At 38.3% G+C, this 14109-nt stretch overlaps 2 protein-coding genes across 5 annotated transcripts in view; one reads left to right on the forward strand and one right to left on the reverse strand.

Moving 5' to 3' along the window:
• KIF18A (kinesin family member 18A) overlaps nucleotides 1-684 on the reverse strand; it is a 36024-nt gene extending 35340 nt beyond the window's left edge. For both annotated transcript variants that reach the window (XM_062614228.1, XM_062614227.1), the window contains exon 1: nucleotides 639-684. The gene's annotated coding sequence lies outside the window, so the exon portion shown is untranslated. The remainder of the gene's footprint in view (nucleotides 1-638) is intronic.
• A 24-nt stretch (nucleotides 685-708) lies between these two features.
• Nucleotides 709-14109, forward strand: part of METTL15 (methyltransferase 15, mitochondrial 12S rRNA N4-cytidine) — a 90537-nt gene continuing 77136 nt past the window's right edge. For 2 of the 3 annotated variants that reach the window (XM_062614229.1, XM_062614231.1), the window contains exons 1-2: nucleotides 710-763; nucleotides 2880-3159. In XM_062614229.1, coding sequence (XP_062470213.1) covers nucleotides 2896-3159 — 264 coding nt within the window. In that variant the 5' untranslated portion in view covers nucleotides 710-763; nucleotides 2880-2895. Of the gene's footprint in view, nucleotides 764-2879; nucleotides 3160-14109 lie in introns of all 3 variants that reach the window. The other variant, XM_062614232.1, reaches the window with a different exon arrangement.

The raw sequence follows: 14109 nt of genomic DNA on the forward strand, positions 1-14109 counted from the left end.
TTATTTCAACAGTCTGAACTCATAAAACATCTACTGGCTTTCCTTCACTTGAGAGCAAGGTTGCAGATATACCACCAGGTTTCCATACGCTAAAGGAAGTGCTGTGTTGTTTTGTTTTTGTTTTGTTTTTTTTTTGGGCCTTTAATAAAAGTCAGTAGCTGCCTAGCTACTTTCTCTGGGCTATTGGTTTAATCGAGTTGGATGTGGGTTTAAAGGGACAGTTAAAGTGGGATTCATGTTAACATAATTCACAAAGGGTACAAAACCACTTATTCACATAAGTCAAATTCGAGCTTCTTTTTAACGGGCCATCATAACTGACAGCTGAAGTTGGTCACTCCTAACACCATATAGCGACTCTGTAGTAGAGTCTTGGTAACGGTTTTACAGCTTCAGAACAAGACGCCCCCCTCTCAGACGAGTCACCTCACAAGCACTGGGTTAACTGGAACACAGCAGCAAAGCAAAGCCATAAACCGGACAGAATACCCAGAAACAGGCAAGCGCGACACAGCCCCACCAGAGGCTCTCAACCCACCGCCAACAGCCCTCCCATGGACCACGCCACCAGATCAGCCCCACATCTTAGCCAAAGACGGAGCGGGTGGTCCCGACCCCCGCACTGGGCCACCACTCACCTCAAGTCCGCAGCGCAGCAACCGCCGCTCCCGGCTCCCGCCTAATTCAAACACAAGCGCCCCGCCCCCTCCGCCTCCTCATTGGCCGTCGCTCTCGTGACGCTCGCAGCGCGACGGCGTTGATGGTAAGCCAGTCGGTTGGTCTGTCTTGGGGCCTAGTTGTTTGTGGCGCGGTCGCTCCCGCGGGGGCCGCGCCGGTTCTGTAATGCTCCTCGTGGGTGTGCGGACCCTGGGGGCTCAGCGCTTTCCCGTAGGGGCTGCGGGTGGTTACTGTTGGCAGTGGCGTGAAGGCGAAGTGAAACTGCTCAGTTTCCCGCCTTTTTGAGCCTTAAGGGAGGGCGAGAGCTCTGTGAGGAACGGAGAGGGCTGCTGCGAGGGGTGTGGAGGGGCAGCGGCCCAGCGCGCTGTGAGGGGGTTTTTCCAGCCCCGGTAGGGCGGGCGGTTCTTGTGCAGTACGCAAGTTCCCTTTTGTGTCCTGGCTTGTTCCCGCCGTGTGGTGCCGGGGCCCCGGCGTGCGCTGGCCGGGGTGCAGGCGGACTGCCGTTTCTTCAGTCTTCTCTGAGGAAGAATCCCTGCACAGTCCAGTTTTTGTTAGTCACGCTCGATGCAAGTCCTGCCTCAAACTGCCCGAATGCCCCTTAAGAAAGTAACTTAAAGTGCTGTAAGAAAGTAACGCGGTTTTCCTAACTTGTCAGGAGAAACAAATCCCTCGGTTGTGTAGATAGGTTGGTTGAAAGCAGTGTCCCCCTCGTGTTAACACCACTTCTTAGGTGCTCCTAACCAGCAATGTAGGGTAGTGGGAGTTGGGTGGTTGTTGGTGTTCACTCTGCTCATATTTTCTGTGGAGGTATTGCAGTTCCTTGCAGAACCTTGGACCTGTGTTACGTCTGTGAGAGGTTATGTAGAGCGACACATGCTTTCAGATTTAAGGTGAAGGGTCAGGGTTTGCCCCACCTTAGTGTTTTCTCCTGAATCTAAAAGCTGGGACTTAAATTGTTGTGATGTAACTTTCCGTGATCTTATTTACACAGGCAAAATAACATGTGAAGCCTCTGGTTTGGTAAATCAAAGCACATAATAACCATCTGTTAGTTAACATAAGATTGCCCTTTGGCTAATAGTATAAATGTAGGGTGGCACTTCTTCAGATGCTTTTATGTCAAAGTTTTGCAAGTTTGCTGTCTGGTGGGAGAGGGTATGCAATGCAGTATTATAGGTCTCAGCTCCATGACCATGTAGTCACCTGTGTTAAACTTACCTTTTTTTTTTTTTTTTAATGGAAATGAAATTATGCAGCCTTCTACTGGTTGGTTACTGGCTTGGTTCTGGGGTGGTTTAGACAGAGTGAAAAAAATCTGCAGTTCTCTGTGTAGGTAAGCTGTAGCTAACCACTTGAGTTTTCCCAGGGTTTTGAGTATTATTTCAGTTAGTTTTACTCTGGAGCATTCTTAGCTCTGGCTGTCTTTAAAATATTGAGGCATAATACAGGGATTGTAGCAGTAAGACAAGGGGTAAATGGGTTCAAACTTAAACAGGGAAAGTTCAGGTTAGATATAAGGAAGAAGTTCTTTACAGTGAGGGTGGTGAGGCCCTGGCACAGGTTGCCCAGAGAAATGGTGAATGCTCCATCCCTGGCAGTGTTCAGTGCCAGGTTGGACAGAGCCTTGGGTGACATACTCTACTGTGAGGTGTCCCTGCCCATGGCAGGGAGGTTGGAACTAGATGATCTTAAGGTCCTTTCCAACCCAAACCATTCTATGATAACAAAACCCACATATTTACTATATGTGTAACCTAAAATGTTTGTAGTATTTGATTTATTCATTCCCATTGTAGACTAGAAATATGGAGAACTTGGCAACCAGAGTGCTACTGCTCAGAGCAAATATCTCGTTTTGGCAAAATGGAGGGGTGCAACCTGAAAGTGAAGTTACTATTCTGGTTTGCTCAGATGCTGTTAGTCATTTAATGTTGAAGTCTCTGGGACATGGATAGAGTCCTGCCAGTGTAAAGGAAAAGAAGGCGTTCCTTATGTAAGAAAAACCATTGTTACTTGAATATGATTTATTGGTAGAATAACAGAAAATTATGAAATAAGTTAAAGTAAGACATTCTCGTTTAGAACTGCCCATATAGGACTGTGTAATGCTTTACTTACATATCCACTTTGTTTTTTAAACAAACCTACTGGTTTTTAAGTATCTGTTTCGGAGTAATTCCTGACATCTACTGTTTCTCTAGGTTGATCAACTCCGAAATGTTATCTCGGTGTCTGTGCCAAGTTTACAAATCTTTGGTTTTGCGCAGCTTAAGGCTGACTTCAACAGATGTGGCTGTTTTGGCCAGGAGGATTCATTCTTCAGTAAAAAAGCTGTCGGACTGTGAGTTAAAGGAACAAACCATCCCGAAATGTGAAACTGAAGAGTTGCCTCAAAGTATGGAAAACAGTGACTGTGGAAGATTGCACATACCAGTGATGCTGGAGGAGGTTGTTAATTGTTTATCCCCCAAGCCAGGCCAGGTGAGTTAAATGATTAATTAACATTTGTGATTCAGTAACAGTCCAGCAGAAAAATTAGTACAGTATAGGGATAACTTTTGTTTAGAGGAATGAAGAGGTGCTCTTTAAGAATCAGTTGCATGTTTTAAAAGTTCTAATTTTTTTTTGCACTTCAAATCAAGGTTCTGTATTCATAATAATAGAAATCTGGTATCTGTATTCCTGAATCCCCAAATAAGCAGTATTTGTTAAAGCTGTAGTAAGTATTTGAATAATCTCTTGCTTTTGTGCTTGTCTTTCTGGATTGCTCTTGTGTATTTCTAGGGTTGTGTTAATTAGTAATAGTAGGAGGGAGTTCTCTTGTGTGGCGTCATCAGTTTGTGACATGCTCTTCTCTTTTGTATAAGAGGTAATAACTGTATAGGTTTTTAAAATCATCATAATCATCATCATACTTTGTTCGGAGATAGTTACTTCTATGGTTTTACCGGGTTTGAGGCACTGCGTTTCCGTAGCATCTGCTTACACTGCATAATATGGTACACAGTAGAGGTGTAGTAGTTAGAAAATGCCTGTGTATGGTACGAGAAACGGTTTAGCATCAGTAATGTGGGAGTACTGCAAGTCATCTTATTTCACTATGGTACTGTCTGTAAATTCCTTTTGGTATTTGGGTTAACTCAAGTCTCCCTACACTGCAGTTTTGATATATCTGTGTTCTACTGGTGTAAGGTAAGTATACTGTTACACATTGCCTTTGCAAAAATGATACACAGTGAAATGGTTTTCATCTGAGGTATCTTAAATACAATAGTAAATAGAAAGGATTTCTTACACAACTTAAATGCTTAAATAATTTTCGCATTTCAGATGCTTTACTCTGATTTTATCACTTTATATGTTAACTTCATAGAATCTTATTTAGGCTTATCAATAAATAGTTTCACTATAAAGACTGAAATGATCCATAAAGAAGTAGAAAGTTCAAAGTATGTGTCTGTTTTTACTCAAAATCAGCATTGTCCAACAGTGGCAAAGGGATATAGCAAGTTTGAAGTGCATTCAGTGAGCAAAAAATTGTGGTCAAATCTTGTGTGTTGCTTTGTGAGAACTTCCGTTTGGAAGACTGGATCATTTTAAGTGTTTTGAAAATGAAAGAGAATCATAATAGTGTAAATATTGACACATAGGCATTGCTCTAGCATGTGTCCTACTGCTGAAAATACCTGAACTAGTGAAATATCCTAGGAACTTTGAGTTCACAAATCTTACAACTATGATGAAATTTTCACACATTAAATGATCATACAAGTTGTGATGCTGTATTTGAAGCTATTTTTGCAGCCGAAGTTTCTACTTAAATAGGAATTAAGAAGCTGACTCTTTTAATAAACTGTTGACATAAAAAACTGCTAACTTATTTGGCAACAGAATTTCCAAAGGAAACTATTTATGATTGTAAACTGTGGAGAGTAACTGTTGTTGTCCCTGAAGGCTTTTTGATAATTTAAATATTTATGAATGTAAAATAGCTTACTGTTGGGGTAAGGTTTTTTCAGTTCTCTGTATACATGGTTTTACAGATTCCTGAGGTAGTGGTGAACCACTAATGATGCATACAAGACAGCACAAGTTTGTTACCTTGAACAGAAGTGTTTATAATATTGCTAACCTGTTCAGCTTAACTGAAGCAGCACTTCCATTTTTTTTTTAAAGACAGAGTAAATTGTCTATTAGAAGCACTTTCTGAAGCTTCAAGTTTTGAAAATAAGTAGTCTACCTAAGGGTGCGGTGTGTTAACTGAGTTTTGATAGAGTAAGCACCAGTGAAATTTTGACCAAAAGTTAAGACTGTTTCTCACTGACAGCGTTGATACCAGTTTCTGTTAAAATGCATATCAACAGGGACTGTTGTATCAGTTCACATTTTTGAGGTTATAGTCATAACTTGGAAGTCTGTGAGCACTTTATTTTGTGGGCAGGGAAGGTAATATTCTGATCGTGGATTTTGTCGGCTTTCTTCTATGCACACCAAGGTTTCCTTTACTTGGTTTTAACACAGTTATATTCTTTGTTGTAAAAAAGCTGATTTTGGCCTCTTTTTTTGTGTCCTAAGACAAAGAATTGCCAATATAAAGAAAATCATATTATATGGACAATATTCTCCCTTTGGTTTTTGTCAGTCGATGGGGTTTTCATTTTACATATAGGGGGCCCTAAGAAAATAAATGTTACTTGAGAATGAGACACAGCTGAGATGAAGATGTTAATACCCTCCTAATGAATATTCTTGTTGACTGTCTTTTCCTTTGTGCAATATGTTTGTCAGGGATTTAAGCAATAGCATTTCCACTTATCTTTGAATCTTTTACTGCTTTAGAGCTTGTTGCTGCACAGTCCCTGTAGAAGTCCTGTCTTTGAAGCATGTGTACAAATTGTTTTTTACCAGTGTACCTCACTCCTCAATGGAAAGTCTTTTGCAATAAATCCATGCACAAGTAATTTTCTCTTTAAGTTTACTGTATTGACTAAACAACACTTCAGTCTTATCAGTCCACCAGTGTTCTTTATGTGTACTTGACCAGTGTTTCTGCAGTTGTCAGGGCAGCTTGAGTTTTCTCTGTTCTCTTAAAGAACCGAGCATATTTTCAGAGTGAATGTCTGCACAACTAGAAACATGTTATCCCAATTTTCACCCTGCTTTTTCTTATTTTTTCCTTTGCAATAGTCACTTTTTTTTTTTTAACTAGAGGTGTGGATCTCTTCCACTTCATATGACTATAGTCATATGAAAAAAAATTTTGTTAACTGTGTATTCTAGTATGAGTAAGAGAGGATGAAACTTTGTGATTTTAATTATTCTTATGGGGGTCTAATAACAAAGCTTCTTACAGGTTGCAGAGCTCTAGGAAACTATTTTAATAGTGCTCAAGTACAAACAGGACACTTCTGGGTATAATATTTAAATTCCAACTAGAACAAGAAGAAACTTACCTGGCGGTGTTCAAGGCCAGATTGGACAGAACCTTGGGTGACATGGCTTAGTGTGAGATATCCCTGCCCATGGCAGGGGGGTGGAAATAGATGATCTTAAGGTCCTTTCCAACCCTAACTATGCTATGATAAATGTTATACCCTACTCAGATTGTATGGGGAAGCCTGTAATCTGATGTATCTGTGGTTTTGCTTCGAATATAATCTAGAATAGACTAAAATGGAGATGCATTCAGCTCTAGGAGTACTATATGGTTTATGGTAGTTCTGGAGGTGTTTTTCAATACCTGTAAATTAAATGGTAGGTGGTCAAACTTGAGATGAGAAACAAAGAATGGAACCATTCCCTTTTCTCCAGTGTTACAGTGATTCATCAGAAACAGAGTTAATATCATATGATCATTTTATCTCATTATGTGAACTTGTGTCTAGAAAAATAAGGCAGTTAATTTTCCCCAGATTTTGGCTGGCATTATCTTGAGTTAGCTAGGACTTCTTGCAGAAGTATTGTCTTACATTCTTTATAAAATTATTCAGATTATTTTTACTACCCAGCTTTCATTGAATGGGATATCCTCTTTGTCTTGGAAATAATCTTCTAGAAAGAGACATGTATTTCTTAAAATCATCAAGTTTTGCTATGAGCTTTCCAATCTTCCAGGTACGTATTTTGTAGTTCTCAGAACAGCTACTGTTTTCATGCATCTAAATGTCAAATGATTCTTTTTCAGCTGATGAGGACTATGAGCATGGACTTCCCAAATAACAAGAGGAAGCATAAGACATTGCTGACAGTCAGATACTGGTCTTTTGTTACTGAAGTGCTGCTTGAACTCTGCAATTATTTTGAAGACAGTAGCCTTTCACCTCCTGAAATTCTGTTGCCACTGTTGGATGTTGTTGATCTGGAGCATAATTGTCTCCTTCCTATTCCACAGAGCTAGTTAGTCAAGATGTCAGGATGTTAGTTAGATGACACTCAGAGGAAGGTGAGGTAGACTGCTGGTGCGCTAAAGCCAAGTCTGTTGTTTTGAAATTGTCATGTTAGTTTCTTTGTACCCATGTCTGTATGTCAGTATTCCTTTTCTTTTTCTGCTTTACACTGAGTGTAAGCTCTTAAGGACAAAAATAACCTTTTTCTGTGTAGCACCCCGCAGAGTGGACTTCTGTTTTGTGAGAAGGGTTTCCAAATATCATGATGTATAAATAGTTACATGGCTGTGCTGGTGACCAAGTGTACTTATTGTAGTACTTCCAAAGCCATCTGCAAATAATTTGTAATTGGAACAGCCCATTTACACTAAAGGCTAGCAGAATTGAAGTTTTCTGCAGGGTGTCCAAGATAAACAGGAATTGAAAAAGGACCTGGAAAAATTAATTCTGAGTTCCCAACTTGTACAAGGTATTTTGTAGAGTGCAACCGAAATGCCAGGGTTGGCATGGAGTATTGATTACGTCATGAGATAAATGCTGAAATAGTTGTTTTGGAAAAACACGGCATTCCACGGACATAATAATTAGTTTTATCATTTTAGCCTGTTTTCCACTGGACTTGTAAAATTCAAGTAGGTGGTATAAAGCAAATGGTTTATGTAGTATTCTTTGTTGTAGAGATAACTCTGTGTTTTGTTTTTTTCTTGTGGGAAGCATGCTGAAAATGTCTTTCCCTATGCAAATTGTATGGTCAATCTTTGTGTCAGCAGCACAGTGATTTATGTGGTGATTGATAAAGACAAGCTGTTGTAAAAGTAGAAGAAAGAATATACTGGAATGTGCAAGAGGCAATAAATTAATATAGAGAAATTCTGAAGATAATCTGGGATTTACAGAGCACACTTTTATTCATGATACATTAGTGTTTCTGGGAGGTATTGAGAGTTATTTCAGCTGATGATGTAGTTCCTGTGTAGCCTTTTAGTCACTATTCTCTTGCCTTTTTTTCTGGTTGTATATATTGTGAATTTGGGAAAGGGATGAGCCAGGTTTCAGATCACAGCTTTGTATGGAGATCTGTAATGAAATGTGTGTAGCGTGCATATGTATGCAAAGTGTATTCAGTTCCTGCAGTGTGTAATAGGAAACTTGTTAAATTGAATCTCGTGATAGCGAGCACTGTTTAAACTGTTTGCTAAAATTGTATTTCAGAAGGGATTTTTTGGGGTCAAGTTAGCATTCGAAGGCAGTGCATGAAAATAGAAAACATTTTCAAAAAGGTTTTGATTAATATGCACAAAATAGTCCCTCAAATACCTGTTTTTATGGTTGTAGTGTCTCCATGGGGATTTGGAAAACCAGACCTGTTTTGCGTGAATTCCTTGATGTATAACCAATGGCTCTTTGCTGTGGTGTTTCATCAAAAGTAACAAAAGAGGAGTATTATTTAACAGTGTAATGCCAGCAAATGTCATACAAGTTTTGCAGTATCTGCATCTGGGTGAGTTCCATCACAAGATAGGAGAGAAGGGGACAGGAAAAAAAAACAAGACAGGAGATGGTTTTCATCTGAATGTCAGTTCAGGGGATGGAGAAAGCCGTAGAATCACAGAATGGTTTGGTTTGAAAGGGACCTTAAAACTCATTTAGTTTCAACCCCCTTGCTATGGGCAGGGACACCTTCCACTACCTTAGGTTTCTCAGGTCCAGTCATGCTGTTTAGTTGTCAGAAGTCTCTTGCTTTGCTGTCTTCTGTAGCGGGTTCCCCAAAAATACAGGGATTGCAAATTCTTTAATAACAGATGAAACATACACTATATATTTGAGAGTACTGCACAATTGTTTTCTGTTTTGGACCCGGTACTGCTATGTGATTAGATTGAAATATCAGGAAATAAAAACTGTGACATACTGGATCTGAACGGTGGTAAGATACAAATATGGTGAAGAAGTCTGTTCCAATTTTACTTCTTTAATACTTCCAAGATTTTGTTCTTTAGAGAGAAAGTAGCTAAAAAATCTGTGCAAGTAGGAAGAATAAGTTGATGGCTACAACTGCACAGGGAAGCATCTTTTTGGTTGTAATTTTTGGACATGTGCCTAACCACCTCTTCTTCCCACCTGCAGCATGTCTTTCAGCAGGCATAGCTAAACGTTACCATCAGCAGCAAGAAGACGACAGCTCTCACCAAGTTTGTTCTGCATCTTTCTTGATTGCAGTAAAGGAAGGGAAGCCTGCAGCTGCTCTCTCCAAAGAGATCAGCAAGGGACTTGGTCTGCCTACTGAGAGCAGCTCCACAGATGCGCCAGATTTCACTTTATTGTAATACTGGGTTAGCTCGCCATTACCACTCTATCGCATAACAAATGATGGTGCTTCAGGAGACTATTTAAGATGCTGTGTGATAATAAAGCAAGATTCAGTGCTTTTGGGTGACTCAGCTTGTAATGACGCTGTATATGCTGTTCTGTTGTGACAGCATTAGTCTTTGCACCTCTTGGGGAAAACTAATAAAATTCACCAGAAAGTAAGCCCTTTAAATTTTAACTTGAGTGAGCCTGTGATTGCAGAAAGGGTGATAATTAATATATGTAGCTACTCATTTCCTCCCCATCTAGTACTGTGTGTCTTATTTAGTCAGCCTTTTGGCTAAGCTTTCTTATTAAATATTTGAATTCAAGTTTGCAAACAGGAATATTTACTTTTTCTACCACACAAAATATTACCGGGAGTTTAAGATCACAATTGGAATATGGAAATATGCAGGGTTTTTTTCTTACTTTCTTGTCTTTCAGTTTAAGATAATCATGTAGTGAGTAACTTTGAACAGGTTTGGTCTGCATAAAGATAATTAAAAGGTTGAACTACCAAATTTGATGTTTAAAGTTAACAGGTATCTAAAATCATCCAAATGTGTGGTCTGATTTTATTTTAATATTTTTTACTTCTTCCCAGAGTTTCTGAGCACATCTTCATTCCAGTGGTGTGTGTTGATAGTCAGCAGCTTGGAAAAATACTGTTGTAATAATAGTTTCAGTTTTAAACACTGAAATGAACTAATATTGTTCCTGGCTCCCACTTTATAGAAAGTTGTATTATCTAATGTAAAATTGCTGCAGACACCTGGCAGCTAAGACTTATCAAAAACGTGTACATGGCTTTTTGGGGTTTGCTAACCATAAATATTAAGGATTGGATTATATGTTCAGTTGGGCCTTTGTAAAATTTTTATTGCATCTTAAGTATTTCCTCAGTTATAATTGGGGAACAAAGTTTCTTCTGAGGTAGTTGAGCAAATCGTCTCTGTCTTGCTAAGTCTGGTGATAGCTGAAGTCATTCAGACATTGAAATTTTAATTTCCTATGGAGATCTTACTAATGGCGTGCTTGAGTCATAATGTCATTAAATCTAATTCCAGACAACATTACTCGTAGGGAAATGAGTAAAGTAAATAATGCATACTGAAGTGAGGTCTGCCAGAGCTGTCTGAAGAAAGGTGACAAAGGCAGGTGGTGGTGGTTTTTGCTTCTCTTACCTCTGATCTGAGAGGAAAGGGAGAAAGGGCTCATGTGTTCCATTGCTTTGAAGTAATTTACTCTTGGTCGTATTTGTGAACTTTTCACTTGCCTGAAAAGCAGTGTTTGGCTGGCAGGTTTCACACTATGCAAGGAATGCCACTTGGGTATACATTAGAGGGTCCGGGATGCAGCTCGCTTTGCTTCTGGATATGTGAGGAATGATGTGGTTTACCAGCAAATAGACTTTTTGGACCTACAATGGACCTACACTTGATGACTGAGAAAGCTGTCATGTATTTAAAGATAAATTGCTCACGCTTACAGTGTGGAGTAAGCATTAAGGTATGAAGTATTAGAAAATAAGTGAAGGCGGAAAAACAATAACAGAGAAGAGGTAAAATGCCTTTTTTTTTTTTTCATGTCTTTATAGAAAAAAATGTTCAGAAGTGAAGATGGGGGTATCTTCCCTATTTCATCTTCAGCTGTAATCAGAAAATAGAACCCTTGTGAAGAGATACTTTTGAAATTAATTTTGAGGCTGTTGAGTGATTAGGATTGATGGGTGCTTCAAAATATATTCATAACCTTATTTCCCCTCTGTGTGGAATGATGTAGAGGTGGTTGATAGCGGATGCAAGTTACTGAAATATTTGAATGTGCAGACCTAGTCAGTGATGTTACAGATGTTTCAGCTGAATCCTAGTATAATTTAGTAGCTTCCTCTGTTAGAGTGCTGATGACATGAATGTGAAAAATGGGTTATAATGGTTGTATTATGTTGAATTGTTGAGTAGCCCAGTACTGGAAAATAATTTTATATTGTATTAAATGCATTATGTGAGAAGGTTGTTTCCCAAATGCCAAATGTTTATCTAGATGTCTTTGTAACGTAGATTGTTAGACTTGGAGTGCAAATAACTTTTTCATCATTTCATATTCTCTGAAAGGTGCTTTTGGAAAAAATTACAGTACAGTTGTGTTCCACTTATCAATCCTTGTTTTCTTAAATTATAATCTTTCATGTAGATGAACAACACGTACTCTATAGAGCTGGTAGGAAGTATTTTTTGCTTGCAACTAAAATTCTTTTTTGCTGTGTCCTTTATATGCTGCTTTCTCTTCTCTAGTAGATACCAGAATAAATGGCTTATATGGTGTAGTATATTGCAATTGGCAAAAATAGAGAAGTGTTAAGATTTGTATTCTTTTTTGGTCATCTTTATTTTCTGGCAGGTGATGACATAAGGCATAAGACCTTTTAATTCTTCATGTTATTTTCACTGTCAAGTTCAGCTCTTGTATGCTTGATAAAGGTTTGGATGGGAATTGTGACTAATATAATATATAATCTGTACTATGTACCTGCTCATGCATTTCATTGTAGTATCACCACCATCACCTTTTTGGTGGTGGGTGCAGATAGGTAGGTTTTGGAAATGCGTATGTTTTCAACACTTTGGAGTTTGCTCTAAGGAAGCTTGGAATGACTGCTCTGCAGGGGAACCTTGACCACTTTTTCGCCACAAATGCTTTTATTTTTCCGTAAAAAGGAACTTTCCAGAAGTTCCTTTTTTTTTTTTATTCCTTTTCATTGTTAATTAATTTTATAACATGGCACTATTTTTTGTTGTAAAAAATCTCTCCAGTTTAAAAACAGATATGTCTGACTTACCTTATGAAACAACATCTTTGCAAAATATTTTAAATTATCATAAAAGGGAGGAAAGGTGGTTAGTATGGTAAAGGCTAAATAATGTTTTTTGCTAAATTGCAATGGTATAAATATATCCTGATAAAAATGCAAGAATATCTTGGATCGTCTTTGTTGGTTTGAGGATAATTTTTCTTATTTGCGTGTGAATAACAGCAAAATGTATGTTTTAGTATTCTTTTTTCAGCTATGACCGTGTACAGTCATAATTTATTTAGATAAATACTAAAACCCTTCCAGCATTTCTCTAAAAGTAGGTTTCTGTACTAACAAATCTTTGTTGCAATCCCGTGAGTAACCAACTTTTATAGCCTGTCTCACTGTGCCAGAATGTTTAACAATCCGGTTTATTTAAAATCATTTCAAAACCCCTGCCTTTTGGCAGGCACACACAAGAAGTATGCCTTGTTAATGCCTGTATATTTAACAGCGATCAAAGACAAATTCTTAGGTAAGTGTGAAAATAGAGATACCTTTTCTCTACATGGTACATGGTTGACCTACATGTGCGTTAGATAGGGTATAGTGGTAGCTACGATAAACGGATTTGGCATAAGTGCAAAGGATGCAGGAGCCTTATCCATTGTAAACCACATCTTGAGTCAACTAAGGAAGCAGTGCTTAGAACTGAGAAATTTCATTAAAACTTATAGATACATGCTTTGCAAATAACCTAGAGTAGGTAGTTAGACTTCGCTTTTCAAGATTAGTCCTTGTTAAATGGCTTTGAGAAGCTGAGCATCTTTCAGCTTAATGGGGTACATGCTCTTACTTGTAGCAGAGCAGTAGGTGCGCCCTATGACAGAGCAGAAGAGGAGAAAGATTCACAAAACCTTTGTCTTCTCATGGATAATTATGTGCTAGTGTTTTGGTGATTGAAATGCTGATGTCATGGAGGAACCAAGGACTCTGATAAATCTTTTGATCAAGGCCTTGAATTTATGAGGTATAAAAATGACAAAATGATCTTGGGAAATTGTATCCTGTTGAAAAGCTATTATTGGTAGAATGTAAAGTGCTTCTGTAGTAGTAACCTCTTATTTAGCCAGAACTAGCACTTAATTGTGTGGGGTTCTTTTTCCTGCAATATTGTAGTACTTTTGTCTTTAGAAAGCTTTCTAGTATACACAGATTTTATAACTCTAATAGGAATCCTACGAATTGCATCATTTGGGACAATATCCAAGATATGATTCATTGTTGTGTTTTAAGGAGTTATATTTGCAGCCTTATCTCGATTGTTTTATTATGGTGATATGATCTGGTTGGGTTTCCTTTGTGAAGAATGTTGCAGACACTGTTGAGTAATAAGATTTGCTGTACTTCTTGAATTCTTGGTGAGGCATTAAAAAGTTTGCTTTCATTTTTTGTAAATAATCTGGTGTGTGAATTTCTGCAGATGATCTGAGCATGGCTTGGAATTTTGATCTGGTACAGTAAAAACATGAAGAAGCACTTAGACAGTAGATTTTTATAACATACATTTAACAGTTTTTCTGGCCTATGGAATGTAAGGTAGCACTTGAGGAACATTTGCTTTTCTTTTCTTTTTGCGGTTGAACTCCAGACTGTATTTACACAACTACCAGTCTAACCATCACAGTGGTCTGTATTTTATATTCAGTCTTAATTCTGCCACAAGAAAGTAGACTGGAGTATTTTGTAATAAAACTATTACAAAAGACTAAATTAAATACACAAAGCATGCATCTTGGCTTGACAGGCACATTTATATCCTCTGTTTTCCAGTTTGTATTTGTGGTATTTGTAGGGGGTTAATAATGCAGTAGAAGACAGCTGAATGGTTTAATTGTC

Source organism: Pezoporus occidentalis, unplaced genomic scaffold (assembly GCF_034315485.1).
Source record: "Pezoporus occidentalis ecotype Australia unplaced genomic scaffold, CSIRO_AGI_Poc_V1 ctg173, whole genome shotgun sequence".
NCBI classification, from domain to species: Eukaryota; Metazoa; Chordata; class Aves; order Psittaciformes; family Psittacidae; genus Pezoporus; species Pezoporus occidentalis.